This window comes from Salvelinus fontinalis, chromosome 1 (assembly GCF_029448725.1).
Source record: "Salvelinus fontinalis isolate EN_2023a chromosome 1, ASM2944872v1, whole genome shotgun sequence".
In the NCBI taxonomy this organism is placed as follows: domain Eukaryota; kingdom Metazoa; phylum Chordata; class Actinopteri; order Salmoniformes; family Salmonidae; genus Salvelinus; species Salvelinus fontinalis.
Window position 1 is genome coordinate 93,137,950 of NC_074665.1, and position 17,990 is coordinate 93,155,939.

Here is a 17,990-nt window from a genome sequence, read left to right on the forward strand (position 1 = left end):
GCAACTCAACAGGTGATGTTGGTTGACATACAGAGACAAAACCAGATTGAATTCTACTGCAATCTACTGTTACAATCTGACATGGTTCTGATTGGGGATTCTTGATGACAGGGCTGGCTTGCACAGAGTTGAATTTTGAGCCATTTATAGCGGTGTCTCATGCCGTACACTCTTCGAAAAAAAGGTGCTATCTAGAACCTAAAATGGATCTTTAACCTTTAAAGAACCCTTTTTGGTTCCAGGTAGAACCCTTTTGGTTCCAGGTGGAACCCTTTTTGTTGCAGGTAGAACCCTTTTTAGGTACCATATACAGTAGAACCCTTTTTGGTTCCAGGTAGAACCCTTTTTGGTTCCAGGTAGAACCCTTTTGGTTCCAGGTGGAACCCTTTTTGTTGCAGGTAGAACCCTTTTTAGGTACCATATACAGTAGGACCCTTTCCACAGAGGGTTCCACATGGAACCCAAAAGGGTATGTGTGGAACCAAAAAGGGTTCTCCTGGAACCAAAAAGGGTTCTCCGATGGGGACAGCTGAAGAACCCCATTGAAACCCTTTTTGCTAAGAGTGTATCCTCAGTTTGGGGTTCACATTGCATCACTCCCAGGTGGCATCAGACACAGATAGTTTCTCATTGAATCCTCAGTTTGGGGTTCACATTGCATCACTCCCAGGTGGCATCAGACACAGATAGTTTCTCATTGAATCCTCAGTTTGGGGTTCACATTGCATCACTCCCAGGTGGCATCAGACACAGATAGTTTCTCATTGAATCCTCAGTTTGGGGTTCACATTGCATCACTCCCAGGTGGCATCAGACACAGATAGTTTCTCATTGAATCCTCAGTTTGGGGTTCACATTGCATCACTCCCAGGTGGCATCAGACACAGATAGTTTCTCATTGAATCCTCAGTTTGGGGTTCACATTGCATCACTCCCAGGTGGCATCAGACACAGATAGTTTCTCATTGAATCCTCAGTTTGGGGTTCACATTGCATCACTCCCAGGTGGCATCAGACACAGATAGTTTCTCATTGAATCCTCAGTTTGGGGTTCACATTGCATCACTCCCAGGTGGCATCAGACACAGATAGTTTCTCATTGAATCCTCAGTTTGGGGTTCACATTGCATCACTCCCAGGTGGCATCAGACACAGATAGTTTCTCATTGAATCCTCTGAGTGGACTGAAGTCACGAGACCTGTCCAAATGAGTCCTCCCCAACTGGCAGATTATAGCGTAGAAAAACTATAGAATGGTATATTATTATAATGAATAAGGTCTTATACACCTGTTAGAGGTGTATATATACAGGTGTATTATACAGGTGTTAGAGGAGGGACTCTACACGTCTCATCTCTTTTGATCAAACTGTTTCATGTACCAGGACGTCGGTATGTTGTGACTGTTAGGGCTTTATTCATGTATCCTACCAGGACGTCGGTATGTAGTGACTGTTAGGGCTTTATTCATGTATCCTACCAGGACGTCGGTATGTTGTCACCGTTAGGGCTTTATTCATGTATCCTACCAGGACGTCGGTATGTTGTCACCGTTAGGGCTTTATTCATGTATCCTACCAGGACGTCGGTATGTTGTGACTGTTAGAGCTTTATTCATGTATCCTACCAGGACGTCGGTATGTAGTCACCGTTAGGGCTTTATTCATGTATCCTACCAGGACGTCGGTATGTTGTCACCGTTAGGGCTTTATTCATGTATCCTACCAGGACGTCGGTATGTTGTCACCGTTAGGGCTTTATTCATGTATCCTACCAGGACGTCGGTATGTTGTCACCGTTAGGGCTTTATTCATGTATCCTACCAGGACGTCGGTATGTTGTCACCGTTAGGGCTTTATTCATGTATCCTACCAGGACGTTGGTATGTTGTGACCGTTAGGGCTTTATTCATGTATCCTACCAGGACGTCGGTATGTTGTGACCGTTAGGGCTTTATTCATGTATCCTACCAGGACGTCGGTATGTAGTGACCGTTAGGGCTTTATTCATGTATCCTACCAGGACGTCGGTATGTTGTGACCGTTAGGGCTTTATTCATGTATCCTACCAGGACGTCGGTATGTTGTCACCGTTAGGGCTTTATTCATGTATCCTACCAGGACGTCGGTATGTAGTGACTGTTAGGGCTTTATTCATGTATCCTACCAGGACGTCGGTATGTAGTGACTGTTAGGGCTTTATTCATGTATCCTACCAGGACGTCGGTATGTTGTCACCGTTAGGGCTTTATTCATGTATCCTACCAGGACGTCGGTATGTTGTCACCGTTAGGGCTTTATTCATGTATCCTACCAGGACGTCGGTATGTTGTCACCGTTAGGGCTTTATTCATGTATCCTACCAGGACGTCGGTATGTTGTAACCCTTATGGCTTTATTCATGTATCCTACCAGGACGTCGGTATGTTGTCACCGTTAGGGCTTTATTCATGTATCCTACCAGGACGTCGGTATGTTGTCACCGTTAGGGCTTTATTCATGTATCCTACCAGGACGTCGGTATGTTGTCACCCTTAGGGCTTTATTCATGTATCCTACCAGGACGTCGGTATGTTGTGACTGTTAGGGCTTTATTCATGTATCCTACCAGGACGTCGGTATGTTGTCACCGTTAGGGCTTTATTCATGTATCCTACCAGGACGTCGGTATGTAGTGACTGTTAGGGCTTTATTCATGTATCCTACCAGGACGTCGGTATGTTGTGACCGTTAGGGCTTTATTCATGTATCCTACCAGGACGTCGGTATGTTGTAACCCTTAGGGCTTTATTCATGTATCCTACCAGGACGTCGGTATGTTGTCACTGTTAGGGCTTTATTCATGTATCCTACCAGGACGTCGGTATGTTGTCACCGTTAGGGCTTTATTCATGTATCCTACCAGGACGTCGGTATGTTGTAACCCTTAGGGCTTTATTCATGTATCCTACCAGGACGTCGGTATGTTGTGACTGTTAGGGCTTTATTCATGTATCCTACCAGGACGTCGGTATGTTGTGACCGTTAGGGCTTTATTCATGTATCCTACCAGGACGTCGGTATGTTGTCACCGTTAGGGCTTTATTCATGTATCCTACCAGGACGTCGGTATGTTGTCACCGTTAGGGCTTTATTCATGTATCCTACCAGGACGTCGGTATGTTGTGACCCTTAGGGCTTTATTCATGTATCCTACCAGGACGTCGGTATGTTGTCACCGTTAGGGCTTTATTCATGTATCCTACCAGGACGTCGGTATGTTGTGACCGTTAGGGCTTTATTCATGTATCCTACCAGGACGTCGGTATGTTGTGACCGTTAGGGCTTTATTCATGTATCCTACCAGGACGTCGGTATGTTGTCACCGTTAGGGCTTTATTCATGTATCCTACCAGGACGTCGGTATGTAGTGACTGTTAGGGCTTTATTCATGTATCCTACCAGGACGTCGGTATGTAGTGACTGTTAGGGCTTTATTCATGTATCCTACCAGGACGTCGGTATGTTGTCACCGTTAGGGCTTTATTCATGTATCCTACCAGGACGTCGGTATGTTGTCACCGTTAGGGCTTTATTCATGTATCCTACCAGGACGTCGGTATGTTGTCACCGTTAGGGCTTTATTCATGTATCCTACCAGGACGTCGGTATGTTGTCACCGTTAGGGCTTTATTCATGTATCCTACCAGGACGTCGGTATGTTGTCACCGTTAGGGCTTTATTCATGTATCCTACCAGGACGTCGGTATGTTGTCACCGTTAGGGCTTTATTCATGTATCCTACCAGGACGTCGGTATGTTGTGACCCTTAGGGCTTTATTCATGTATCCTACCAGGACGTCGGTATGTTGTCACCGTTAGGGCTTTATTCATGTATCCTACCAGGACGTCGGTATGTTGTCACCGTTAGAGCTTTATTCATGTATCCTACCAGGACGTCGGTATGTTGTCACCGTTAGGGCTTTATTCATGTATCCTACCAGGACGTCGGTATGTTGTCACCGTTAGGGCTTTATTCATGTATCCTACCAGGACGTCGGTATGTTGTGACCGTTAGGGCTTTATTCATGTATCCTACCAGGACGTCGGTATGTTGTCACCGTTAGGGCTTTATTCATGTATCCTACCAGGACGTCGGTATGTTGTCACCGTTAGGGCTTTATTCATGTATCCTACCAGGACGTCGGTATGTTGTCACCGTTAGGGCTTTATTCATGTATCCTACCAGGACGTCGGTATGTTGTGACCGTTAGGGCTTTATTCATGTATCCTACCAGGACGTCGGTATGTTGTCACCGTTAGGGCTTTATTCATGTATCCTACCAGGACGTCGGTATGTTGTCACCGTTAGGGCTTTATTCATGTATCCTACCAGGACGTCGGTATGTTGTCACCGTTAGGGCTTTATTCATGTATCCTACCAGGACGTCGGTATGTTGTCACCGTTAGGGCTTTATTCATGTATCCTACCAGGACGTCGGTATGTTGTCACCGTTAGGGCTTTATTCATGTATCCTACCAGGACGTCGGTATGTTGTGACCGTTAGGGCTTTATTCATGTATCCTACCAGGACGTCGGTATGTTGTGACCCTTAGGGCTTTATTCATGTATCCTACCAGGACGTCGGTATGTTGTCCCCTTAGGGCTTTATTCATGTATCCTACCAGGACGTCGGTATGTTGTCACCGTTAGGGCTTTATTCATGTATCCTACCAGGACGTCGGTATGTAGTGACTGTTAGGGCTTTATTCATGTATCCTACCAGGACGTCGGTATGTTGTCACCGTTAGGGCTTTATTCATGTATCCTACCAGGACGTCGGTATGTTGTCACCGTTAGGGCTTTATTCATGTATCCTACCAGGACGTCGGTATGTTGTGACTGTTAGGGCTTTATTCATGTATCCTACCAGGACGTCGGTATGTTGTGACTGTTAGGGCTTTATTCATGTATCCTACCAGGACGTCGGTATGTTGTGACCGTTAGGGCTTTATTCATGTATCCTACCAGGACGTCGGTATGTTGTCACCGTTAGGGCTTTATTCATGTATCCTACCAGGACGTCGGTATGTAGTGACTGTTAGGGCTTTATTCATGTATCCTACCAGGACGTCGGTATGTAGTGACTGTTAGGGCTTTATTCATGTATCCTACCAGGACGTCGGTATGTAGTGACTGTTAGGGCTTTATTCATGTATCCTACCAGGACGTCGGTATGTTGTCACCGTTAGGGCTTTATTCATGTATCCTACCAGGACGTCGGTATGTTGTCACCGTTAGGGCTTTATTCATGTATCCTACCAGGACGTCGGTATGTTGTGACCGTTAGGGCTTTATTCATGTATCCTACCAGGACGTCGGTATGTTGTGACCCTTAGGGCTTTATTCATGTATCCTACCAGGACGTCGGTATGTTGTCCCCTTAGGGCTTTATTCATGTATCCTACCAGGACGTCGGTATGTTGTCACCGTTAGGGCTTTATTCATGTATCCTACCAGGACGTCGGTATGTAGTGACTGTTAGGGCTTTATTCATGTATCCTACCAGGACGTCGGTATGTTGTCACCGTTAGGGCTTTATTCATGTATCCTACCAGGACGTCGGTATGTTGTCACCGTTAGGGCTTTATTCATGTATCCTACCAGGACGTCGGTATGTTGTGACTGTTAGGGCTTTATTCATGTATCCTACCAGGACGTCGGTATGTTGTGACTGTTAGGGCTTTATTCATGTATCCTACCAGGACGTCGGTATGTTGTGACCGTTAGGGCTTTATTCATGTATCCTACCAGGACGTCGGTATGTTGTCACCGTTAGGGCTTTATTCATGTATCCTACCAGGACGTCGGTATGTAGTGACTGTTAGGGCTTTATTCATGTATCCTACCAGGACGTCGGTATGTAGTGACTGTTAGGGCTTTATTCATGTATCCTACCAGGACGTCGGTATGTAGTGACTGTTAGGGCTTTATTCATGTATCCTACCAGGACGCCGGTATGTTGTGACTGTTAGGGCTTTATTCATTTATTCAGTTGACTAAAACAACTCCGGCCTCGGTGAGGAATTCAAACTCAGTTGACTAAAACAACACCAGCCTCGGGGTACAAGACTTGAACTTGAGTTGTCAGAGGTTAATGAGGCCAACAGATACAGTCCAAAGGAGAAGCCTGTTCCGGTTCAGTTAGTGTTGCCTGTTCCAAATCTAATGTATTTATTAAGCCCTTTTTACACCAGCCAATGTCACAAAGTGCTGTACAGAAACCCAGCCTAAAACCCCAAACAGCAAGCAATGCAGATGTAGAAGCACGGTGGCCAGAAAAAACTCCCTCGAAAGGCAGGAACCTAGGAAGACACCTAGAGAGGAACCAGGCTCTGAGGGGTGGCCAGTCCTCTTCTGGCTGTACTGGGTAGAGAGGAACCAGGCTCTGAGGGGTGGCCAGTCCTCTTCTGGCTGTACTGGGTAGAGAGGAACCAGGCTCTGAGGGGTGGCCAGTCCTCTTCTGGCTGTACTGGGTAGAGGAACCAGGCTCTGAGGGGTGGCCAGTCCTCTTCTGGCTGTACTGGGTAGAGGAACCAGGCTCTGAGGGGTGGCCAGTCCTCTTCTGGCTGTACTGGGTAGAGAGGAACCAGGCTCTGAGGGGTGGCCAGTCCTCTAGAAAGGCAGAAACCTAGGAAGACACCTAGAGAGGAACCAGGCTCTGAGGGGTGGCCAGTCCTCTTCTGGCTGTACTGGGTAGAGAGGAACCAGGCTCTGAGGGGTGGCCAGTCCTCTTCTGGCTGTACCGGATGGAGATTATAAGAGTACATGGCCATTAAGGCCAGATTGTTCTTCAAGATGTTCAAACGTTCATAGATGACCAGCAGGGTCAAATAATAATCACAGTGGTCGTAGATGGTGCAACAGGTCAGTACCTCAGTAGTAAATATCAGTTGGCTTTTCATAGCTGAGCATTCAGGGGTCGAGACAACAGAAGAAGCTGCCTGACTGTGCTATGAAGGTTACTCAACGTAACAGCCCCATCTAGTGGCCAGTTATAAACATGGCATGCAGCAGCACGGGCTGCTGAACTAATGGAGATCCTTCATAAATACAAATACAAACATTGACTCAAGGCTTAAAAATCCTTCTTTAACCTGTTCCCCTCCTCTTCATCTACACTGATTGAAATGGATTTAACATGTGACATCAGTAAGGGATCATTGCTTTCACCTGGATTCACCTGGTCCGTCTGTCATTGAAAGAGCAGGTGTTCCTAGTGTTTTGTATTCTCAGGGTATGTTACAAATGACAGTCAACCTCATAACTGAACACTATTCAGACATTATGTATGTTTTTATATGGCCTTCTGTATTTCAAGATGTACATTCTTGGTAAAATTGTTAAATAAAATCCCCAAAAGGTATTTAGAACTGTAGAAATGGATGAAAACACAACCTCAGACTGTTTCAGTTTAATCACAATTTATTTCTGCTTAAATAATGAATTGGATCATCCATGTTGGTTGTCATACATGTGTTACCAGATCACCAGGCGATGCGTTAGGTCGTCTCATATGATACAACGGAAGGAAATATGGCAACAAAACCCAGAGAAAAAATGCCCCTTTAAACCACAGCAGGCTTAAAACATAACATTATACTGCTAAAACAATGACCAATGATTGGTTTAGAGCCAATACACATGACAACTGTTAACCCTTTCCAATGTGCCAGTCTACGTTATATATTGGGAGCTCTCTAACCCTTCCCAATGTGCCAGTCTACATTATATATTGGGAGCTCTCTAACCCTTTCCAATGTGCCAGTCTACGTTATATATTGGGAGCTCTCTAACCCTTCCCAATGTGCCAGTCTACATTATATATTGGGAGCTCTCTAACCCTTCCCAATGTGCCAGTCTACATTATATATTGGGAGCTCTCTAACCCTTTCCAATGTGCCAGTCTACGTTATATATTGGGAGCTCTCTAACCCTTTCCCAATGTGTCAGTCTACATTATATATTGGGAGCTCTCTAACCATTCCCAATGTGTCAGTCTACATTATAAATTGGGAGCTCTCTAACCCTTTCCAATGTGTCAGTCTACATTATAAATTGGGAGCTCTCTAACCCTTTCCAATGTGTCAGTCTACATTATATATTGGGAGCTCTCTAACCATTTCCAATGTGTCAGTCTACATTATATATTGGGAGCTCTCTTACCATTTCCAATGTGTCAGTCTACATTATATATTGGGAGCTCTCTAACCCTTTCCAATGTGTCAGTCTACATTATATATTGGGAGCTCTCTAACCCTTTCCAATGTGTCAGTCTACATTATAAATTGGGAGCTCTCATATCTCCTTGTCTTTAATAGTATTATTCCATGCTACACAGTGAGCCCTCATAAAGCATCAGAATGAAGTTCCCCTCTCTGTCCTGCTGTCCCCCAGGTGGCTGTTCATGTTTCTGAGCAGACAGACACTGATAGAACTAACACCTTATTTCATAATACAACGTTCGCAAATGAGGAAAACTAAGTCAAACCAGGTGAATCTCATGCATCAAAATATTAGTCCTCTGAGGAAATATGTTCACAGAAGTGATGTTTGAGAGTTGCAGTGGAGTTAGGTTCAAATCAAGCTACCATTTTGATTTTACAAACATTTTCCCGCTGATAATTAGACATGTGCAGTAACACCCAAGCGTTTTAATAAAGGTGGAATCAATATTCCAATGCTTTGCCAAGCTGTCCTACCAGTGCAGAAAACATTCTATCAGTGACTAAACTTCAGCAGTTTTTACCGTGTCATTTATATACAACCAAACCACCCGATTAAAAATCACAACCACATCATACACCCGCCCCAGTGGTGTGGCTACAGGACAGAACATATAAGGCTTGTAGAGGGTGACTCCAAGTGTTCCTCTAATCTGTCAATCAAATGTCCCGTTGTGCCTCATTGGTCCGAGAGATGCTTGGAGGCGTGGCTACTGTTGTCCTGACGCCACGATGGAGCAGACCACACCCCTGTTCTCCTGTCACCGTGGTAACAACAGGTCATGACTGGAGCCCAGGTTGCGGACAGAAAAGTAAGTTTTTCATGCTCATGCGAAATCAAATAAAGTGGTCTTGCTGTAAAACCATGCGTTAACGTGAAAGCTGCAGACACACGTTCTGATTGGCTGTTCTCCTGCTTCAAGGTTCCAGTCATCTCCCTTCCAGGAAGTCATGAAACATCAACAAACCTGCAAAACAAAACGCACATGATAGGTGATTTAGATCAACAGGAGTTTAATTCTCTCACCACTGTGTATGTTGGGAATAGTTTGTCTCTCTTGATTAACCAACTGCACCAACCAGCTAAACTAACAAGACTGCAAGGCCCTCAGAAAGTGTGAGGGTTTGACTGGGCAGAGTTAGGATAAGACTATATCTGGGCAGGACACTGTGGGATTAGGGTTTGACTGGGCAGAGTTAGGATAAGACTATATCTGGGCAGGACACTGTGGGATTAGGGTTTGACTGGGCAGAGTTAGGATAAAACTATATCTGGGCAGGACACTGTGGGATTAGGGTTTGACTGGGGAGAGTTAGGATAAGACTATATCTGGACAGGACACTGTGGGATTAGGGTTTGACTGGGGAGAGTTAGGATAAGACTATATCTGGACAGGACACTGTGGGATTAGGGTTTGACTGGGCAGAGTTAGGATAATACTATATCTGGGCAGGACACTGTGGGATTAGGGTTTGACTGGGCAGAGTTAGGATAATACTATATCTGGGCAGGACACTGTGGGATTAGGGTTTGACTGGGCAGAGTTAGGATAAGACTATATCTGGGCAGGACACTGTGGGATTAGGGTTTGACTGGGCAGAGTTAGGATAAAACTATATCTGGGCAGGACACTGTGGGATTAGGTTTGACTGGGCAGAGTTAGGATAAGACTATATCTGGGCAGGACACTGTGGGATTAGGGTTTGACTGGGCAGAGTTAGGATAAGACTATATCTGGGCAGGACACTGTGGGATTAGGGTTTGACTGGGCAGAGTTAGGATAAGACTATATCTGGGCAGGACACTGTGGGTTTAGGGTTTGACTGGGCAGAGTTAGGATAATACTATATCTGGGCAGGACACTGTGGGATTAGGGTTTGACTGGGCAGAGTTAGGATAAGACTATATCTGGGCAGGACACTGTGGGATTAGGGTTTGACTGGGCAGAGTTAGGATAAAACTATATCTGGGCAGGACACTGTGGGATTAGGGTTTGACTGGGCAGAGTTAGGATAAGACTATATCTGGACAGGACACTGTGGGATTAGGGTTTGACTGGGGAGAGTTAGGATAAGACTATATCTGGGCAGGACACTGTGGGATTAGGGTTTGACTGGGCAGAGTTAGGATAAAACTATATCTGGGCAGGACACTGTGGGATTAGGGTTTGACTGGGGAGAGTTAGGATAAGACTATATCTGGACAGGACACTGTGGGATTAGGGTTTGACTGGGGAGAGTTAGGATAAGACTATATCTGGACAGGACACTGTGGGATTAGGGTTTGACTGGGCAGAGTTAGGATAATACTATATCTGGGCAGGACACTGTGGGATTAGGGTTTGACTGGGCAGAGTTAGGATAATACTATATCTGGGCAGGACACTGTGGGATTAGGGTTTGACTGGGCAGAGTTAGGATAAGACTATATCTGGGCAGGACACTGTGGGATTAGGGTTTGACTGGGCAGAGTTAGGATAAGACTATATCTGGGCAGGACACTGTGGGTTTAGGGTTTGACTGGGCAGAGTTAGGATAATACTATATCTGGACAGGACACTGTGGGATTAGGGTTTGACTGGGCAGAGTTAGGATAAGACTATATCTGGGCAGGACACTGTGGGATTAGGGTTTGACTGGGCAGAGTTAGGATAATACTATATCTGGGCAGGACACTGTGGGTTTAGGGTTTGACTGGGCAGAGTTAGGATAATACTATATCTGGGCAGGACACTGTGGGATTAGGGTTTGACTGGGCAGAGTTAGGATAAGACTATATCTGGGCAGGACACTGTGGGATTAGGGTTTGACTGGGCAGAGTTAGGATAAAACTATATCTGGGCAGGACACTGTGGGATTAGGGTTTGACTGGGCAGAGTTAGGATAAGACTATATCTGGACAGGACACTGTGGGATTAGGGTTTGACTGGGGAGAGTTAGGATAATACTATATCTGGGCAGGACACTGTGGGATTAGGGTTTGACTGGGCAGAGTTAGGATAAGACTATATCTGGACAGGACACTGTGGGATTAGGGTTTGACTGGGGAGAGTTAGGATAATACTATATCTGGGCAGGACACTGTGGGATTAGGGTTTGACTGGGGAGAGTTAGGATAAGACTATATCTGGGCAGGACACTGTGGGATTAGGGTTTGACTGAGGAGAGTTAGGATAAGACTATATCTGGGCAGGACACTGTGGGTTTAGGGTTTGACTGGGCAGAGTTAGGATGAGACTATATCTGGACAGGACACTGTGGGATTAGGGTTTGACTGGGGAGAGTTAGGATAAGACTATATCTGGGCAGGACACTGTGGGATTAGGGTTTGACTGGGGAGAGTTAGGATAAGACTATATCTGGGCAGGACACTGTGGGATTAGGGTTTGACTGGGCAGAGTTAGGATAAAACTATATCTGGGCAGGACACTGTGGGATTAGGTTTGACTGGGCAGAGTTAGGATAAGACTATATCTGGGCAGGACACTGTGGGATTAGGGTTTGACTGGGCAGAGTTAGGATAAGACTATATCTGGGCAGGACACTGTGGGATTAGGGTTTGACTGGGCAGAGTTAGGATAAGACTATATCTGGGCAGGACACTGTGGGTTTAGGGTTTGACTGGGCAGAGTTAGGATAATACTATATCTGGGCAGGACACTGTGGGATTAGGGTTTGACTGGGCAGAGTTAGGATAAGACTATATCTGGGCAGGACACTGTGGGATTAGGGTTTGACTGGGCAGAGTTAGGATAAAACTATATCTGGGCAGGACACTGTGGGATTAGGGTTTGACTGGGCAGAGTTAGGATAAGACTATATCTGGACAGGACACTGTGGGATTAGGGTTTGACTGGGGAGAGTTAGGATAATACTATATCTGGGCAGGACACTGTGGGATTAGGGTTTGACTGGGCAGAGTTAGGATAAGACTATATCTGGACAGGACACTGTGGGATTAGGGTTTGACTGGGGAGAGTTAGGATAATACTATATCTGGGCAGGACACTGTGGGATTAGGGTTTGACTGGGGAGAGTTAGGATAAGACTATATCTGGGCAGGACACTGTGGGATTAGGGTTTGACTGAGGAGAGTTAGGATAAGACTATATCTGGGCAGGACACTGTGGGTTTAGGGTTTGACTGGGCAGAGTTAGGATGAGACTATATCTGGACAGGACACTGTGGGATTAGGGTTTGACTGGGGAGAGTTAGGATAAGACTATATCTGGGCAGGACACTGTGGGATTAGGGTTTGACTGGGGAGAGTTAGGATAAGACTATATCTGGGCAGGACACTGTGGGATTAGGGTTTGACTGGGCAGAGTTAGGATAAGACTATATCTGGGCAGGACACTGTGGGATTAGGGTTTGACTGGGGAGAGTTAGGATAAGACTATATCTGGGCAGGACACTGTGGGATTAGGGTTTGACTGGGCAGAGTTAGGATAAGACTATATCTGGGCAGGACACTGTGGGATTAGGGTTTGACTGGGGAGAGTTAGGATAAGACTATATCTGGGCAGGACACTGTGGGTTTAGGGTTTGACTGGGGAGAGTTAGGATAATACTATATCTGGGCAGGACACTGTGGGTTTAGGGTTTGACTGGGGAGAGTTAGGATAATACTATATCTGGGCAGGACACTGTGGGTTTAGGGTTTGACTGGGGAGAGTTAGGATAACACTATATCTGGACAGGACACTGTGGGATTAGGGTTTGACTGGGCAGAGTTAGGGTAAGACTATATCTGGGCAGGACACTGTGGGTTTAGGGTTTGACTGGGGAGAGTTAGGATAAGACTATATCTGGACAGGACACTGTGGGATTAGGGTTTGACTGGGGAGAGTTAGGATAATACTATATCTGGGCAGGACACTGTGGGTTTAGGGTTTGACTGGGGAGAGTTAGGATAAGACTATATCTGGGCAGGACACTGTGGGTTTAGGGTTTGACTGGGGAGAGTTAGGATAATACTATATCTGGGCAGGACACTGTGGGATTAGGGTTTGACTGGGGAGAGTTAGGATAAGACTATATCTGGGCAGGACACTGTGGGTTTAGGGTTTGACTGGGGAGAGTTAGGATAATACTATATCTGGACAGGACACTGTGGGATTAGGGTTTGACTGGGCAGAGTTAGGATGAGACTATATCTGGGCAGGACACTGTGGGATTAGGGTTTGACTGGGGAGAGTTAGGATAAGACTATATCTGGGCAGGACACTGTGGGATTAGGGTTTGACTGGGGAGAGCTAGGATAAGACTATATCTGGGCAGGACACTGTGGGTTTAGGGTTTGACTGGGGAGAGTTAGGATAATACTATATCTGGGCAGGACACTGTGGGATTAGGGTTTGACTGGGGAGAGTTAGGATAAGACTATATCTGGGCAGGACACTGTGGGATTAGGGTTTGACTGGGGAGAGTTAGGATGAGACTATATCTGGGCAGGACACTGTGGGATTAGGGTTTGACTGGGGAGAGTTAGGATGAGACTATATCTGGGCAGGACACTGTGGGATTAGGGTTTGACTGGGCAGAGTTAGGATTAGACTATATCTGGGCAGGACACTGTGGGATTAGGGTTTGGGTTTGACTGGGGAGAGTTAGGATGAGACTATATCTGGGCAGGACACTGTGGGATTAGGGTTTGACTGGGCAGAGTTAGGATGAGACTATATCTGGACAGGACACTGTGGGATTAGGGTTTGGGTTTGACTGGGGAGAGTTAGGATAAGACTATATCTGGACAGGACACTGTGGGATTAGGGTTTGACTGGGGAGAGTTAGGATAAGACTATATCTGGGCAGGACACTGTGGGATTAGGGTTTGACTGGGCAGAGTTAGGATAAGACTATATCTGGGCAGGACACTGTGGGATTAGGGTTTGACTGGGCAGAGTTAGGATAAAACTATATCTGGGCAGGACACTGTGGGATTAGGGTTTGACTGGGCAGAGTTAGGATAAGACTATATCTGGACAGGACACTGTGGGATTAGGGTTTGACTGGGGAGAGTTAGGATAATACTATATCTGGGCAGGACACTGTGGGATTAGGGTTTGACTGGGCAGAGTTAGGATAAGACTATATCTGGACAGGACACTGTGGGATTAGGGTTTGACTGGGGAGAGTTAGGATAATACTATATCTGGGCAGGACACTGTGGGATTAGGGTTTGACTGGGGAGAGTTAGGATAAGACTATATCTGGGCAGGACACTGTGGGATTAGGGTTTGACTGAGGAGAGTTAGGATAAGACTATATCTGGGCAGGACACTGTGGGTTTAGGGTTTGACTGGGCAGAGTTAGGATGAGACTATATCTGGACAGGACACTGTGGGATTAGGGTTTGACTGGGGAGAGTTAGGATAAGACTATATCTGGGCAGGACACTGTGGGATTAGGGTTTGACTGGGGAGAGTTAGGATAAGACTATATCTGGGCAGGACACTGTGGGATTAGGGTTTGACTGGGCAGAGTTAGGATAAGACTATATCTGGGCAGGACACTGTGGGATTAGGGTTTGACTGGGGAGAGTTAGGATAAGACTATATCTGGGCAGGACACTGTGGGATTAGGGTTTGACTGGGCAGAGTTAGGATAAGACTATATCTGGGCAGGACACTGTGGGATTAGGGTTTGACTGGGGAGAGTTAGGATAAGACTATATCTGGGCAGGACACTGTGGGTTTAGGGTTTGACTGGGGAGAGTTAGGATAATACTATATCTGGGCAGGACACTGTGGGTTTAGGGTTTGACTGGGGAGAGTTAGGATAATACTATATCTGGGCAGGACACTGTGGGTTTAGGGTTTGACTGGGGAGAGTTAGGATAACACTATATCTGGACAGGACACTGTGGGATTAGGGTTTGACTGGGCAGAGTTAGGGTAAGACTATATCTGGGCAGGACACTGTGGGTTTAGGGTTTGACTGGGGAGAGTTAGGATAAGACTATATCTGGACAGGACACTGTGGGATTAGGGTTTGACTGGGGAGAGTTAGGATAATACTATATCTGGGCAGGACACTGTGGGTTTAGGGTTTGACTGGGGAGAGTTAGGATAAGACTATATCTGGGCAGGACACTGTGGGTTTAGGGTTTGACTGGGGAGAGTTAGGATAATACTATATCTGGGCAGGACACTGTGGGATTAGGGTTTGACTGGGGAGAGTTAGGATAAGACTATATCTGGGCAGGACACTGTGGGTTTAGGGTTTGACTGGGGAGAGTTAGGATAATACTATATCTGGACAGGACACTGTGGGATTAGGGTTTGACTGGGCAGAGTTAGGATGAGACTATATCTGGGCAGGACACTGTGGGATTAGGGTTTGACTGGGGAGAGTTAGGATAAGACTATATCTGGGCAGGACACTGTGGGATTAGGGTTTGACTGGGGAGAGCTAGGATAAGACTATATCTGGGCAGGACACTGTGGGTTTAGGGTTTGACTGGGGAGAGTTAGGATAATACTATATCTGGGCAGGACACTGTGGGATTAGGGTTTGACTGGGGAGAGTTAGGATAAGACTATATCTGGGCAGGACACTGTGGGATTAGGGTTTGACTGGGGAGAGTTAGGATGAGACTATATCTGGGCAGGACACTGTGGGATTAGGGTTTGACTGGGGAGAGTTAGGATGAGACTATATCTGGGCAGGACACTGTGGGATTAGGGTTTGACTGGGCAGAGTTAGGATTAGACTATATCTGGGCAGGACACTGTGGGATTAGGGTTTGGGTTTGACTGGGGAGAGTTAGGATGAGACTATATCTGGGCAGGACACTGTGGGATTAGGGTTTGACTGGGCAGAGTTAGGATGAGACTATATCTGGACAGGACACTGTGGGATTAGGGTTTGGGTTTGACTGGGGAGAGTTAGGATAAGACTATATCTGGACAGGACACTGTGGGATTAGGGTTTGACTGGGGAGAGTTAGGATAAGACTATATCTGGGCAGGACACTGTGGGATTAGGGTTTGACTGGGGAGAGTTAGGATAAGACTATATCTGGGCAGGACACTGTGGGATTAGGGTTTGACTGGGCAGAGTTAGGATAAGACTATATCTGGGCAGGACACTGTGGGATTAGGGTTTGACTGGGGAGAGTTAGGATAAGACTATATCTGGGCAGGACACTGTGGGATTAGGGTTTGACTGGGCAGAGTTAGGATAAGACTATATCTGGGCAGGACACTGTGGGATTAGGGTTTGACTGGGGAGAGTTAGGATAAGACTATATCTGGGCAGGACACTGTGGGTTTAGGGTTTGACTGGGGAGAGTTAGGATAATACTATATCTGGGCAGGACACTGTGGGTTTAGGGTTTGACTGGGGAGAGTTAGGATAATACTATATCTGGGCAGGACACTGTGGGTTTAGGGTTTGACTGGGGAGAGTTAGGATAACACTATATCTGGACAGGACACTGTGGGATTAGGGTTTGACTGGGCAGAGTTAGGGTAAGACTATATCTGGGCAGGACACTGTGGGTTTAGGGTTTGACTGGGGAGAGTTAGGATAAGACTATATCTGGACAGGACACTGTGGGATTAGGGTTTGACTGGGGAGAGTTAGGATAATACTATATCTGGGCAGGACACTGTGGGTTTAGGGTTTGACTGGGGAGAGTTAGGATAAGACTATATCTGGGCAGGACACTGTGGGTTTAGGGTTTGACTGGGGAGAGTTAGGATAATACTATATCTGGGCAGGACACTGTGGGATTAGGGTTTGACTGGGGAGAGTTAGGATAAGACTAACTCTGGGCAGGACACTGTGGGTTTAGGGTTTGACTGGGGAGAGTTAGGATAATACTATATCTGGACAGGACACTGTGGGATTAGGGTTTGACTGGGCAGAGTTAGGATGAGACTATATCTGGGCAGGACACTGTGGGATTAGGGTTTGACTGGGGAGAGTTAGGATAAGACTATATCTGGGCAGGACACTGTGGGATTAGGGTTTGACTGGGGAGAGTTAGGATAAGACTATATCTGGGCAGGACACTGTGGGTTTAGGGTTTGACTGGGGAGAGTTAGGATAATACTATATCTGGGCAGGACACTGTGGGATTAGGGTTTGACTGGGGAGAGTTAGGATAAGACTATATCTGGGCAGGACACTGTGGGATTAGGGTTTGGGTTTGACTGGGGAGAGTTAGGATGAGACTATATCTGGGCAGGACACTGTGGGATTAGGGTTTGACTGGGCAGAGTTAGGATGAGACTATATCTGGACAGGACACTGTGGGATTAGGGTTTGGGTTTGACTGGGGAGAGTTAGGATAAGACTATATCTGGACAGGACACTGTGGGATTAGGGTTTGACTGGGGAGAGTTAGGATAAGACTATATCTGGGCAGGACACTGTGGGATTAGGGTTTGACTGGGGAGAGTTAGGATAAGACTATATCTGGGCAGGACACTGTGGGATTAGGGTTTGACTGGGCAGAGTTAGGATAAGACTATATCTGGGCAGGACACTGTGGGATTAGGGTTTGACTGGGCAGAGTTAGGATAAAACTATATCTGGGCAGGACACTGTGGGATTAGGGTTTGACTGGGCAGAGTTAGGATAAGACTATATCTGGGCAGGACACTGTGGGATTAGGGTTTGACTGGGCAGAGTTAGGATAAGACTATATCTGGACAGGACACTGTGGGATTAGGGTTTGGGGACTGGGGAGAGTTAGGATAAGACTATATCTGGACA

At 46.3% G+C, this 17,990-nt stretch overlaps 1 protein-coding gene across 50 annotated transcripts in view; it reads right to left on the reverse strand.

Moving 5' to 3' along the window:
• Positions 1–7,446: 7,446 nt before the first annotated feature.
• ank3b (ankyrin 3b) overlaps positions 7,447–17,990 on the reverse strand; it is a 483,498-nt gene continuing 472,954 nt past the window's right edge. For 49 of the 50 annotated variants that reach the window (XM_055936209.1, XM_055936160.1, XM_055936475.1 and 46 more), the window contains one exon: positions 7,447–9,232. Coding sequence is in view for 1 of the 50 variants with exons in the window: in XM_055936407.1 (XP_055792382.1) it covers positions 9,224–9,232 (9 nt within the window). In the remaining 49 variants the exon portion in view is untranslated. The remainder of the gene's footprint in view (positions 9,233–17,990) is intronic. The other variant, XR_008761019.1, reaches the window with a different exon arrangement.